The sequence below is a fragment of the Manis pentadactyla genome, chromosome 10 (genome assembly GCF_030020395.1).
Source record: "Manis pentadactyla isolate mManPen7 chromosome 10, mManPen7.hap1, whole genome shotgun sequence".
NCBI lineage: Eukaryota > Metazoa > Chordata > Mammalia > Pholidota > Manidae > Manis > Manis pentadactyla.
The window spans coordinates 24,310,781-24,326,253 of record NC_080028.1 but is presented as its reverse complement, the minus strand read 5'-3'; the positions used below and the strand labels follow the sequence as shown (position 1 = coordinate 24,326,253).

Sequence of the window (15,473 nt, the reverse complement as noted above, 5' to 3'; positions counted from 1 at the left end):
AAAAGGTAATGTACGAGCAAACCTGGACCTTGCAGCAACTTGTTCACTTGGGCTTTCCAAATTTCATGGACTCTCTCTGCAAAGCTACCACAACAGCGTTAGAAGGGGGCGACGTGGTATTTTTAAAACACCCATTTGTAACCTTGGTTTTGCAATTTCCCATCTCCGAGGTGTGGGAACAGTCAAGTCTTGCTGGGCTTGATGATTTGTAATGACTTTAGTTCTAACACCTAATGATTTTATTGACTACACTTAGCCTAAGACCATTAAAAAAACATAGTTGAATTTATAGATTTTTCAAATTACCCTACCCCAAAGGAACCCACCTAAGTTTCCTCACCCAAACTTTTGCTACCAAATAAATCATACCTGGACTTGTGAATGAACTCCTTCTTTACCTCTCCCTTACCTGCTCCCAAGTCCTTCCCATTCTTAACTGGGAGATAGTAAGAAACTGCGCTTTATCCTCATATTTCTAACAGTGGAGCTACGGAAGGAAAAATTAGTGAAACAGCTGCTCATTTAAATTTAAATCTGTTTACTTGTGATTGTAGGTACATCTAAAGACTGACAGAAAAGCAGGAAAAAAGTTACCAGTTATTCCTTCTTTATATATACATTATATCTACTTTCCTGAACTTGACATTACAGTTGCCAAACAATTCAAATCAGAACTGGTTTTCAGATTAAAACAAAAACAAAAACAAGCTATTCTAAGGTTATTAAAAACCAAATCCACTCTTTAACTCCTAATGTTTGGAATGATACTAACATATGTAAAGTATATCAACTGCCTTAAATGTTACTAAGAAAAGTAGCTTCAAAAAAATACTACATAAGTAAAAAAGTTTTCAACAGAATCCACAGGAGCTAAAAGAACAAGCAATTACACCATTTCAAACATAAAAAGGCTAAATGTGTTTGTTTTCCTTTTTATTTTTTTATCCAAACATTCAGAGGAAACTGACTTTCTTTGTTCAGTGTTTATTATTTCACCTTTCCTGAAGCAGAAACCAAATACTTTGATAAATGGGAGAGTCTGGTAAACACACCCTTGAACATTAGGGCTCAAAGCCACTCATCTAGTTGCATTTTCATCTTTGTTCATTTTTCCTGAAGTCACCACCATCCTGATTCACATTCTTTATATACAAAAAGGGTATGAAAATACCAACAACAACCTTACTCCAATTAACACTTACATGAAACCAAAATGGATTTATTATACATGCAAACAAACGCTGAGAAATCTGAAAGAAAACTGCAGAAGAGAGCTATTCTCTCTGGAAGTACTATCAGTTCTTTAATCCACAGTTAGTCTATATGGCTAACCCAATTCTTAAACCTCCAATGACAGATTATCTGCCTCATGTCAAAACTACTTGCAAATACTTACTTTCCTCTAGGGATCTACAAACACAACTACCAGACCCATACCAAACCACCAAAGTAGTTTTTCCATACCACTCAGGAGACTAGGCAGTTCCATTTGTGAACTTAATTCTTAAACTCGGTATTTAATAAAAAGGTCAGTACTTCTTTGTAGCTTCCCACACCCAAATGTGCTACAACTCAAATGGCTCTTTGTACCTAATATGGTTTCAATAAAATATTACAATATATATAAATAGGCTCATACAGACATGTCTTCTTTTTTATAAAGGGCTTTCCCTAAGTATCAAATTAACCTATGTTTCAGGAAAAGATGATGCATTTATTAAAAGAAATATCTGCAAGAACACAGAAAGCTCATAAAGTTAAAGTACATATACAGGCATTACTTATGAATACGAAATGTGAACATACTCATCCCCTTACCTACTAACATGAGCCTCGGTTGGAATTCCCCTGAACCACCTGGAGGACGGATGTGCCAAGCTCATCTTCTCCACCTCTTCATCCAGTTCCCTTCCCCCTTCATATTTCCCTCCTCAACACATGACCTTTTCCTCCTTGAATGCACAATATTTAAGAATCACAAAAACTATTTACTTAATTTTACTGCTCTGTTTAGTATTGCCAGTCTCACTTTCTATTACCTGCATTTTTCATATGTTAGAAGCTAAATATATTCTTCCAGGCTGGCTGTGAAGCTAACTCCTACTTCATGGTTGTTTCTACCACCAAAATGTTATTACTACTGCAAAAATGCACTGACTTCCAAACATCCTACTAGTAAGTTTAATCTATTCACAAATTGATGGATTGTCTGATTATCTTTACCTATCAGCTCTTTACAGGAATTACAAATGGTTAGAAAGAGAATGAGGGCCCTCCTCATCACCCTCCCCACATCTGTTACACAGAAGGTTTCCCAAAAGGTTCACATTTGGAACATTTCTCCAGGAAATAAGTCAGCAGCTCATTTTGCAAAACAATTTCTGTTTCACTGATACAATTAATTGAAATTTTATGAAAACAGAATCTCACATCCTTGGCTAAATTGTAAAATATTAGACTTTAACTATTGAAAAACTTAATAAAAATCCAGCAATGGAAAAATCAATCAATTATACTCTAAAAATTATGCCACCTTTCCCCTCCAAAATGTGCAAATATCAGCTGTCTCAAAACAATATATTTTTACCAAGCAAGACAGGATATATGTGTATAAAATATCACTTATCTGTTTTGACAGGAAATGAGACCAAAGCTGGACAAAACACACTGTGATTTACCTAATTCCTAATACTTATTTAAAAGGAAAACATAAAAACTTTATTGCCAAGAATTAAAACCCAATGCTTCTGGCTGCAGTTTCAAATGTAGGGTAAGTATGTAAACAAACAGATTTGCCAAAACTGTGTGGCTATGATTTCAACACAAGAAACACAAGCTAAAGAGCCATACAAATTTTTGATATTTCCTGAGCTGATGCTGAAAATAACTCACAGGAAAGGGCTGCTATTGAGATGTATGAGTCCCAACCCCCACCTTACAACTGTGCATACTCTTATCAGTGTCATGGTAACCTGGAAATGCTCATTAGGGGTATTAATTTATACTTAATCATTACATTAAAATCTAACAATACCACCAGATGGTAAATGCAACCCAAGAGACACATCTTCTAGACCAGCATGATGATTTATAACAAATGCCGTACTGGGATATGAGATGACTGGCAATGCTACTTTCCAGCTCTTTAAAGCCCAGTTTGGGGTTCAAAATGGGAGAAAAGCAAAGAACAAAATACTTACTACTTTCTTTCATCAGAGATGAGGTACTACCAATTAATTAAAAAGAAATGTTTTTCAAGTTTATTTTATTTTGAATCCTGGTACTTGAGGAAAACCAAAAGATAAATCCAAACCTGTCAAATGATGGGGACTTCTGGGCAAAATTCAACAGACAGCAATCCACATTTGCTGATTCTACTTCCTCTCTTCTCAGGCCTGGTCTGCAATCTGCCTTCTTCCCTCAGAGCACCAAGGAAACTGCTCTTATCATGGTCAGAAAATGACCTCTGCAAGGGGCCAAAGGCAGGCCACCCCAAGATGTGCCACTGTGGCCTGCAGAGTCTGTCGGAGCTGAAAACAACCTGAGGCCCAAAAGACTCAGAAAGCCACTTTGACCTTCTCCTACCCCCAGCTGCATAAAAAGAATCTGTATGAAGGAACTGCTCTGAGAGCCATCAACCTAGATAACTAACTTATAATGTGAACTCATGTAGTCAACAGGGAGGAATGTGGCAAAGTCTTTTAAAATTCTTTCTATGTCCCATTGTTTCTGTGTGGCTCAGCAAGCATTTGTTTCCCAAACATTTACTCTTTCATATTCCTGTGAATTGCTTCCCTTTTCCTTTGAAGTCCCAACCCCTTCCCCCTTCTCCTTAGTTCAAGAGGACATATATACCTCATTGTTCCTGTCTTTGAAATCTCATGTCTATGGATTCTCTATTGGTATGTAATTAAATTTGATTTTTCCCTCCTGTTAGTCTGTCACATGTTAGTTTGATTCTTAAAGCAGCTAGAAGAACCTCAAGGAGTAGAGGAAAATTCTTCTTCCCCTACACTTCCTAAATGTCAAATGCAGTCCTGTCCTTTGTATAAACCTTGGGTCAAGTGTCACCACCTCTGTGAAGTCATCTTTAATACCCTACTTGGTGTGTAACTCAGACAAAGCTTGGATTAATAAAATCACGGTGTCCTCTAACTGTCTGCCGCCTCACTGGACAGAAGCTCCTCGGGACTAGGTTCCCCCTTTCACCTTTGAACCTGCAATGCTTGACATGTGGTCAACACTGTGGAATAAAGAAACTGAGGGCTTGCTAGGTTACCTAGGAAAACCCAGTTATCATACATCTTCTTTGAAGTGTTTATTATAAGAACAAACTAAAACAACAGAGGAAAAAACCTGGAAAGTTTCCAGGCAAAGTTTTTCTTGGTTATAGAATGAAGAAATCTGCCACAATTTCAAGAGGAAAATTTCAACATTTGGATACTATTATTTTACTAATTTGTCTTTACCTCTTTAATATTAAAGCCCAAGTTTTAGGAACTTCCCTATGAAAAATCACATTTCTTAAATAATAGTAGTAAATGAGCACTCAGCAACCTGCATGCCAGGAAGAAAGTTCTGTTTTTCTGCAAGTTTTTTAGGTTAATTATGTCTGAAACATTTCAGGGAAGAGAGCTCATAACTGTACCCCAAATGCATTGGAATACTCCAGAGTGGCTCACGATCTTACTCTGGACAAAACTGCTTTTGAGAAACCAGGGCATTGAGCAAATGATGACCCACCTGGGAAAACCTAAAGCTACTGTTTCTATGGCCATGGGAATCCCCTTCACCCTCCTTCACATTCCGATATGACTGTTATCCTTCCCCAGTGGAGCTGCCCAGTATTACTTCTTACCCCATCCAGCAACCCCCTCCCAGTTTCTTCTACTCACCCTTGCCTGGGGTCAGAAACTCAATTAGCAGAGTCACACAAACAGGAATTGGGAAGGAAAGAGGGGAAAAACACAGTAATAAGGAGGAAAAGAGAGAAAGAAAATCCTCGGCATCCTAAATCCCAACCACCTAGCCCTTTCCTTCTCCTTATTACACCCAATGACTTACAGTTTTTCTCACAGGAAGCCCAGCTCCCCATTTCCTCATTCTTTAGTCACATCACCCTTTCCACAAACCTCACTGCCTCAGACCCAGGGGATCCATTCCATTGACACTGCCCTGCCCAACTCCACCCTGGCCAAGGCTCCCGCCTCAGCAGAAAGTAGCTCTAAGAAAAGAGAGAGGCCAGTACAATAGTGGGTAATACAACTTGGGGGTTAAATGGGACCCTTCCTCACCATTGCCAAAACTGTTTCCCTGGGAAATACACTGTGAGTTCCAAATTATCATGAACTTATTAGAACACATTCCTATTTGGAACTGGGGACTACTTACAATTCTTGATAAATTATAAACATGTTACAAATGTGTAAATATTAAGCTTTGGACTCATGAAACAGCCATACTCTAAAGAAGTTGATCACAGAGGCTGCCCCCAAGCTTGGCATATGTCTGTTTACTAGTCCAGAATCTGGCTGGTTACACATGCAGACTCTGGAAAACCAGGTCCTTAAGCAAGATCCAGAATCTTTTCCCTGAGGGTTGAAAAACTATTAAGGATACTCTTGATATTCTCCAACAGGAAAATCTTAAACAGGGGTTCGTTTGTATTTTTTCTTATCATTTAAAGAGCCCTAGGATGTTGGATCTGGAATTAATTATTTCAAGGCACAGGTCTACATTTTAACAGCCAGACTACCAAACAGGATTTTTACTTGAATCAACTCGGCTCCCCTGAAATGTATACCCTATTTCTCATTTACCTTATTTCAGTGTGTTCAGGTAACCTCCTCAGGAAAGCTTGGATTTTGCTTTCTCTGCCTATTCAACATTGTTTACAAAAGGTACAACCTCCCAGGCAGGCAAACTTGTCAGTCTGACCCTGCGATTGAAGGCTTTTGATTCAACTGGCTCACTTTAGGAGTCTCAAGCCTAGCTCCACATTCCAGGCCGAAACAAAAACCTCTGTGGAAAGCGAATTCAAAGGCAGAGCTCACCCACTCTTCACCAGGCTGCTTAACAGTCTGTAACCTGTCTTGTGGCAAGAACCCTCCTTATGAATGCTCTCCAGCTGCACTGGCTGGCTGTGTGCATTAACTCCTTCCAACCTGGCTCCCCTGACCTGAAGAGCAGTGCCCTAATTGCATAAGGAGCATACCAGAAAAATGACAATCTCCAGAAGTTTACAGCTGGTGTTAATGATAATGACAAACCAAAAAAACTTATACCAAGGGCAAGCCTCTATTTTCAAGGAAAAAACTTTATCTTAGTTTAGGATAGTAGCATACCATAAAGAAGCCAAATTCATCTCTCTCTCTCTCTCTCTCTCTCTCTCTTTCACACACACACACACACACACACACACACACACACACACACACACTCATGCACACAAACAACTTAGGATAGTAGCATACCATAAAGAAGCCAAATTCATCTCTCTCTCTCTCTCTCTCTCTCTCTCTTTCACACACACACACACACACACACACACACACACACACACACACACACACACACACACTCATGCACACAAACAACTTAGGATAGTAGCATACCATAAAGAAGCCAAATTCATCTCTCTCTCTCTCTCTCTCTCTCTCTCTTTCACACACACACACACACACACACACACACACACACACACACACACACACACACACTCATGCACACAAACAACCCAAAAAGAACATTAAAAGGACAGTACCAACAAGACTGTTCCATGGAAATAACAGCAAGCATGAATATAGACAATTTGTTTTTAAAGTTCAATATTTAACTCCAATTCTCTGTCAAAATATTTATACCCAGGAAAAGGATTTTGCCTAGGTACTAAGGTTCAGAAAGCAGGCAGTTGTAGAAAGAATGCAGCTGGCTATGAGCTAAGCAAGGGAATTAAGTCTTTTATGGGTTAGAGGCAGAAGGGTAGAGCAGATTGCAAGTAAAGAAAAATGCTAGGAGAGCATTTGAAAGTTAAAAGAACTTAGAACAGTTTATCTTATTTGGTACACTGACTAAGAATTTGCTTGACATTTTAATTAATTCAATCCATCCAATAATCCTTTTGCTTGAGCCTCTTCTATGTGCCATATATGTTAATATCTCAACAAAAGTCCCATGTTAAGACACGGTGCTCAAAGACTTGAAGTTAGTAACCTAAGGATATGAAGACTTCGAAAAGGTTTTATGTGTTTTGTGTTAAACATAAAACACTTTAAATATAAGGCAAAGGCTCCCTCTGTGACTATGGAGAGAGAAGGAAGCAGCTGCAGTGCTCGCTTCCTTTGCCTCTTTTTCATTGATTTTTTCATATACCCAACCGACATCTACTGATCCCTACTGAGCCCCTTGCCTGGCCTCATGCAAGACAAAAAAGTATGTAACTATTGGAGCTTAAAACCAAACACAGAACTTCAGGCACACCAGTAACGAGTCATACCATAAGACAGATAAAGCGTGTAAGGACACCACAGCATAAATGAGAGGTCAGAATAGGAAGTACACACTTCCCAGTCGGTAACTGAAGAAGCTTCATGAAGCCAATGATTGTTGAACTGAACCATCGAGACTGGGCAAAGATGCTGCAGGTATACCAGGGGTAGGAAGGATATATACAAAAGTGAGAGAGAAAAGAGAAGAGCCTCATGTTTCCTACATTTTTCCAATATCCATCTGAAGTCAGTAATTAGCCTTCAGTTAATAAAAAAACTAATCTTCAAAAAGAAGTAAAATTTGCAAATTTAGAGGTTTTTACCTGACAAGGGCAACCACAGGTAAATGCATGGATTTCAATGAACTTCACAGATTTCTTACACCTGGCAAACAAACCTCACTGAACTGGCCAACTTCTTCCCCTAGGTTCCAGCTCTGACTTGACGTGGTGCCTTGGAGGCTCTGGGTACCTCTCTCTTCTTGGTCTTCCTTGTAGTAACTATACTACTACTTGTTCAAATTCCCTGAGTCCACTACTAAAATAAGTCAGCTACATCAAGCTTGCATAGCAAATACCCATTCCAACTATATGATAAAAGGAGACTGCACTTTTGGAATAATTTAATATATGCTTCACTAAGCCACTCTCTCAGCAAGCCATCTTTCTCCATGTGTGAGATTTTATCCTTCTCACAGGGGTGTTGAAGGCTAATTTCAGTGATCCATATGAAGTGCAGTGTCTGTCTGGCACCTAAGTATTTATTACCTGGAATGCTGACGTCTGGGTCGGAGTTGCAGCTGTCCATCTGGAGCTTCGTATGGTTCTTCTATCTCGTACACATTTGCATCAGTATCCTCCAAGCTGCTGGAATTCTGCCTTTCCAACTCTGGAGTTTTCCCTACAGCCATAATAAATGGCAAGTTCTCATACTCTGGTATTTCCTCATAATGGCGTATGTTTTCATACTCGGGTGCACAGCCACTTGTAACAGATTTGCAAGGTGTGTGAGATGATGACTCCCTGGAGAGCAGCTGGTCATCCAAAGACTCAGCTCTTGGTCCATTAGTTGCACTGGTCTGACCTCGAGATTTCTTCCTCTTCTTTTGGAATTCTAGATTACAGTTATCTGCAGAATATGCCTTGATGGGTTTACTTCTCTTCTCTTCTACCAACAAGCCATGCCAGTCACTTTCAATTCCTTTTTGCTCCCCACCTGAGAGGCTGCCTGAGGCTGTGTCTCCAAGTTGGCTACTCTTGGACCAAAATTTCTGGAAGTCACTCTTCATGAAACAGATGGACAGCTTCATGTTGAGCAACTTCCTTAAAGAGGTTTTCTTTTGAGAGTCTTTGCAAGGCTTAGTGCACCTGTCCATATCCACGGCAGATAATGATTTTGCTCTAGGCTTAGTCAGGGCAGTTGAAGGCTCACTACTTGACGATATAGTTACAGACTTTAAGGATTCTGGGTTTCCTAAAAAGGGTAAAATGGGATGAGGTAATTTCCACACTGGCTTTTCTGAAGGTTGTTTAGGCGTATCAAAGGAGGATGACATACCATGGTTTGAGGCACACAAATGATGATGTTTTCTTTCTAGAGCCTTCTCTGAATTTTTTTCTTCATTTGAGGGATAAGAACTTTTCTCCAGAAACTCCTCTGAGGCAGCCTTCTTAAGCACTCCTGCAGCAGGCAAGCTGTGTCTTTGAGGTTTTTTTGGGACAATCCTTGAGGAACTTTCATCTTTTACTGTAGATTCCTTTTGCATTAGAGGGGCAGACACTCCCAGGTTACAGGCAGTAGGCAAATGTTTGTTGCAACTTAATTTGAGCTGCTTAGGCAGGCTCATAGATAGAGTACTGCATCTTATAAAACTGGTTCCTTTGTCCACAGGAAGTGACATACTAGAACCATCTACTGTCTTGCTGTCAGAACTCAAAGTAAACTCTGACTCCATTTTTTCAGAGGAAGATGTTTCATGCCACATAGTTTTCTGTGAATTAACCAAGATATGTCTGTCATCATTGGAGTCCACGTTCAATTCACTTTTATTTCCTGGCTTCCCTTTGTCCACCTGTTCCTGGTAACACAGAACATTCTGATGAACACTGATTTTACTGTTTTTCAAACTATCTTCAAAAAGACAAGAAGAGTTTCTGTCTAAATTCTGTGGTTCTTCAGTATTTTCACTAGGAATATCTATATACTTTTGGCGTAACAGACGAGCAGCCCGTATTTTTCTGGGCTTGGGAGTTGGAAATCTGGGGGTATATGGTACTAAGTGAATTTCTAAGGGATCAAGATCTTTGACATCTGATTTCTTATTAACTCCATCTGAAGACAAAAAAGTACTCCTTTTACCATTTTCCAGAGTTTCTTGTTCAGATGAATGAAAGCAAGTACTGCTTTCACTTCCATCCTGACAAGTTTCAAAATTTTGAAATTCATCACTAGGAAGTTGTATGTGGCAATGGTACAGATCAGGAACTTTTTCAAAGCTGGACAGGGAAGGTGACAAATCTGCAAATTCAATTCTGAATTGTCTGTTAGAGTTACAGCCATCATTTATTTCTGTGTTGTCTATGGACAGGTGCTTCTGTGGGGCAATAAAAGGTAACGTTCGTTGTTTTAAAACATCTTTGAGCTTCTCTTCTAGAACGCTTGCCTTTGAAACTACTCCAATCTGGCTCTTGATCTTTTCACCATTAGGATCACATTTACTCCTTGTTTTTAAAGATGAAGACAATTCATCAATTTTACCATTTTCTAAATTTTCATGCATTTCCAGAGGCTCTAAGATGAGCTGCTTTACACACAAATTCTGTCTCTTCCCAAGCTTATGGATACAATCGGTACTGCAGGAACACACTGGCAAAATATAATCACTGCTCTGGCTTTTGCAATTAGAATCATCAGTGCTGTCAGGTAATTCCTGTTTATGATCTTCCAGGTTCACAATGAGGTTCCTTGATGGTGACTGTCCAATGTCTCGAACAGGTGAGCCCTTCAGGACTTTTGGTTTTGGGGCTATTGCTGGTTTGAGTTTTTTTGTTGGCTGTGGAACACTAGAAATCACAATATCGGGTTTAGGTGCAACAGGAGGTGGAGCTGGCTTATTATTTGCCATGACAAACTTTGGCTTGGGGGCCACTGGTGGCTTCTTAATCTCTAGAAAGGAAAAAATAATAACTTGGTGACAAAAAAAACAAAGCAGAAGATGATAAATGATTAAATTTGGTAACATTTTTACTTCTGACAATATGGTGAACTTGCTTTCACTGGGTAGATTATATTACATGATATAGAGTCAATATTACTTTTGAAAATTTCTTAAATTGCCCGCAATTCCAGTACACATGCCTCTGCATATATTGTACATTTCTTAGTAAGCACAATACAGTTTTTCTTCTAACTTTGGAATAGATTAGCATATCTTCAGTTGGCATGAAATGAAATAATTGGCTTCTGCTTGGGATCTGCATAGTAGAAGAAAGCCTTTAGTTCATTTGCTGAGTGCTAAGAGCTCAATCTGCCTAAGTTGTATGTCAATGTAACCCTTAAGTGTCTCATATCAATAAGCAGTAGTATTCTTCTACCTCAGTGATAGACAGTAGTTTTATAAATGTCTTTAATTAATCAATGATCTATCTCACTAGAACCCCAAAACAATCTTAGAAAGGATTACAGGCAACAGAAAATTTCCAAACTTAAAAACTGAAAAGTAATTCTTCTGTATTATTCAAGACTCATAATAAATTTGGTGTTTCCCTGTGCAGGTGGTGACAGCTGGGAATTTTCATTATAATCCTTCATGGGGCTTTATTTTTTTAAAAGTCTGTGTGTAGGTTATACCCTAGATCTATTCAACCTGAGTTGCTGGGTATAGAGCCTGGACATTTGTATTTCCTTTAAGTTCTACAAGTGATTATGTTGTATATCCTTCATTAATAACCACTGTTCTAGTCCATTTAAAAGAGGAGCATTTTGCCCAAAGCAACTTACAGATTCAATGCAATTCTTATCAAATACCAACAGCATTCTTCAATAAACTAGAACAAATAGCTATGAAATTAATCTGAAACCAAAAAAGACCCTGAATAGTCAAAGCAATCCTGAGAAGGAAGAACAAAGCTGGGGGAATTACACTCCCTAACAAATTTCAAGCTCTACTATAAAGCCACAGTAATCAAAACCACTTGGCACTGGCACAATAACAGACCCCACAGATCAATGGAATAGAATACGAGAGCCCAGATACAAACTCGCACATATGTGGTCAACTAATATATGATAAAGGAGCCATGAATATAGAATGGGGAAAAGATAGCCTCTTCAACAACTGGTATTTGCAAAACTGGACAGCTACGTGAAAGAGAATGAAACTGGATTATTGTCTAACTCCATACACAAAAGGAAACTCGAAATGGATCAAAGGCCTGAATGTAAGTCATGAAACCACAGAACTCTTAGAAGAAAATACAGGCAAAAATCTCTTGAATATAAGCATGAGCAATTTTTGCCTGGACACAGCTCCTTAAGCAAGGGAAACAAAATAAAAAAGAACAAGTGGGACTACATCAAACTAAAAAGCTTCTGTACAGCAAAGGACACCATTGCAGAACAAAAAGGCATCCTACAGTATGGGAGAATATATTCATAAAGTACATATCCAATAAGGGGTTAACATCCAAAATATATAAAGAACACATAAGCCTCAACACCCAAAAAACAAATAACCTGATAAAAAAAATGGGCAGGGGACGTGAACAGACAGTTCTCCAAAGAAGACATGCAAATGGCCAACAAGCACATGAAAAGATACTCCACATCACTAATCATCAGAGAAAGGCAAGTTAAAACCACAATGAAATATCACACCAGTTAGAATGGCCACTATCCAAAAGACAAGAACAACAAATAATGACAAGGATGCGGAGAAATGGGAACCCTCCTACACTGCTGGTGGGACTGCAAATTGATGCAACCACTGTCGAAAGTAGGATGGAGGTTGCTCAAAAAACTCAAAATAGAAATATCATTTGACCCATTAATTCCACTCCTAGGAATTTACCCAAAGAAAGCAAAATTTCTGATTCAAAAAGATATATGCACCCCTATGTTTATTGGCACACTGTTTGCAATAGCCAAGATATGGAACAACCTAAGTGCCCATCAATAGATGACTGGATAAAGAAGATGTGGTACACATACACAATGGAATAGTATTCAGCCATAAAAAGAAAAGAAATCCTGCCATTTGCAACAGCATGGATAGATTTAGAGGGTATTATGCTAAGTGAAATAAACGAGGTGGAGGAAGATAAAAACCATATGATTTCACTTATTTTTTGAAGCAAAACAGGAGGAACAAAACAGCATTAAACTCATAGACACTGAGAAGTGACTAGTGGTTACCAAGGGGGAAGGGAAGTGGGCAAGGGAGGGGGGAGGGGGGACTGTTGAACCACTGTGATGTATGTTTGATAATTTAAAAAATAATAATTAAAAAAAAAAGGTAACCATCATTCTTGTTGTAGCAATTCTTCCTTGGCATTATATAAAAAGTACTTTATCAGCTCCTACTACACTACTAGTAGGTTTATACAGACCTGCTCCTAGCCTACAGGAACCTAGTAAATGCCTCATACAAAAGACCTGTAAAATGAAGATATACAGAACCTATGTTCTTTTAAGTTTTTCCACCTATAATATCAGTTATCATACTAGTTAGTCATTATCATACTCCTTCAACAGGATCTAAGGCTTAATAAAAACTTAATTTGTTCTTGAATAAAAATAAACATAAACGTTTCAAAATATTTGCAGGACATTGTTTAAATACTTGAATACACAGTGGCTTTGATACTTCATTTAGTGATGATTTTCTTTTCAACAAAGGAAATTAGTCACAACTCTCGGGAAAATATTACAGGGAACTGAAAAAAAAAAGAGTAGGGCACCCTACTTCCTTTTACCCAACCAAAAATTTCCTAAACCCCTAATAATATACGTTCAAGTATGATCACATGAATAACAAATGACTTCTAACCCAATTCCTAGATATAATGTTGTGATGAAAAAGGAAATGAAGTATTTCCAAAATAATTTAATACAAATTCCCAAAGCGATACAATTTCAGTTAGCTATTCAATAAGGATGTTACTATTTTGTTCGATTTTTTTTTTTTAGGTAGAAGAAAATAGTAAAACTACTCAAAGCCTAATGACAAAGCTTGGTTAACAGTCTATTAAATTAAACTCTTGATCTTAAGACAAAGTATGAATGCCCTAGGCCTCTTCCCAACTTTCCATCTAATTCAAGGTAATGCAAACTGACAAAATGTGTTGATTTCATTTCTGAAGCCATTGTTAAAACATCCTACCTCTGGGGCTTTTTGAAATAGTTTTTAAAAATCAGTTCTGCAAGATTTGTAAAGAGTTTTGGATATTGGTTGAGCAATATGTAAAGTATTTATGAGACTGTCCTGTCTGTTTAAAAACGACAGAGATGGTAAATTTATGGTATGTGTATTTCATTATAACTAAAACAAGCAAACACAAAACCCACCCCATCCAATCAACCTTTTATTTTCTGAACCTTTCAGCCTTGTCAGAAGCTTTGGGGTCATTTCACCAAACAATCCTTGCTTTTTAAATTGTTTTTCAATTTTCAGTACCAAATTTGCTCTTTTCTTTAAGTGTGTTTTGTAGATGAGTCTGCTTCCAAGAGTCGTAACTCCCTGTTTTCTCTTAGCTTCCTAGCAATTCAATTAGCTGCATATGAGCTGTGGTGAATTCCCACAGAGCATAGCATTATGCACCTACCGCCTGCAATTCAGCTCATGTAGTTAAATAAGTAACTGTAAAATCTGACTTACCAGTCGTTAGTTAACTGTTTTATTAGAGGAAGCCAATGATATAACTTGGAGGGCTGGCTGACCTACTGTGTGCCTTTGTGCAGGTCTGGCTGCCTCAATGTTCTTACTTGTAAATGAGGGAGTTGAATGGCCTAAATGATTCTGCAGTTATAACTTCTGAGATACTTCTTGCTTCAGGAGAACCCTTATACTCTCAAGCCCGTTCTCCCCGGGGTGATTTTTCTTCAGTACACCTTTTTCTGTCTACAGAAGGCAAGCTCCAAGAGAGCAGGCACTTTGTCTCACTGCTGTACCCCCAGTGCTGAAAACAGGGCATGGGAATAGTCAGCCACAGCTGCCACATACACATACTTTTTCATGTCTGTGACAGGAAATTTCTTTAAAAAAAAAAAAATCAAAATCCAGACTAATACTTTTGAAAAGTTAGCAGAAATCAGATAGAATTTTTGAAGAGGTTATTATTAGTCAGAATAAATGTTTCCATGAAGTCACTGATACAGCCAAATCTGAAATCCTTCATCATTATCACTATCATCATTGTTATTTTTTTTTTAGTGGCTCTATTTTGAAAGAAACACAACTCAAAAAACAGCAAGCCATTATATTTTGGCCTGCTCCAATGTAAAACCCTTGAAATAAGTGCATTATGTTTGGAAACGAATCCAGTACCTTTGGATCTTAATACTGTATCAACAGACCCAAAGCTTTTTAGAGCAAAGCAGCAAATCTTTTATTTATACAGCTGTTTGGCTCCAGGGAAAAATAAGGTAAGAAAGTAGGGCACTAGTACCATTTTACTATTACAAAATTCTTGTCATCTGTTACACACAGATGGCTGGAGTTCAAGTGTGTACTTTTCTAGCTATTGGACCGGAGAAAGAGGCATTAATAAGGCTGTACATATTCAAAAAGATACAAAACACACACTTATAATTATCTCTCCTTTTTCATAACCTGATTAGCATAATTCTAAAATCTCTACTATGGGCCTACTCTTCCACAGTTGCAGAAAAACAAAGCAAGTTCTTCAGAATATATAGCTTAAGATGGTCTACATTTTCCTTATTTTCTTGAGTTAAACCAACCATCTCAGATACCAGAGATTAAATTCA

The 15,473-nt window shown here is 38.2% G+C and overlaps 1 protein-coding gene across 5 annotated transcripts in view; it reads right to left on the bottom strand.

Moving 5' to 3' along the window:
* The window catches only part of FGD6 (FYVE, RhoGEF and PH domain containing 6), a 119,181-nt gene that overhangs the window by 101,487 nt on the left and 2,221 nt on the right, over positions 1-15,473 (bottom strand). For all 5 annotated transcript variants that reach the window (XM_057486498.1, XM_036890986.2, XM_036890991.2 and 2 more), the window contains exon 2: positions 8,255-10,652. In XM_057486498.1, coding sequence (XP_057342481.1) covers positions 8,255-10,652 — 2,398 coding nt within the window. The remainder of the gene's footprint in view (positions 1-8,254; positions 10,653-15,473) is intronic.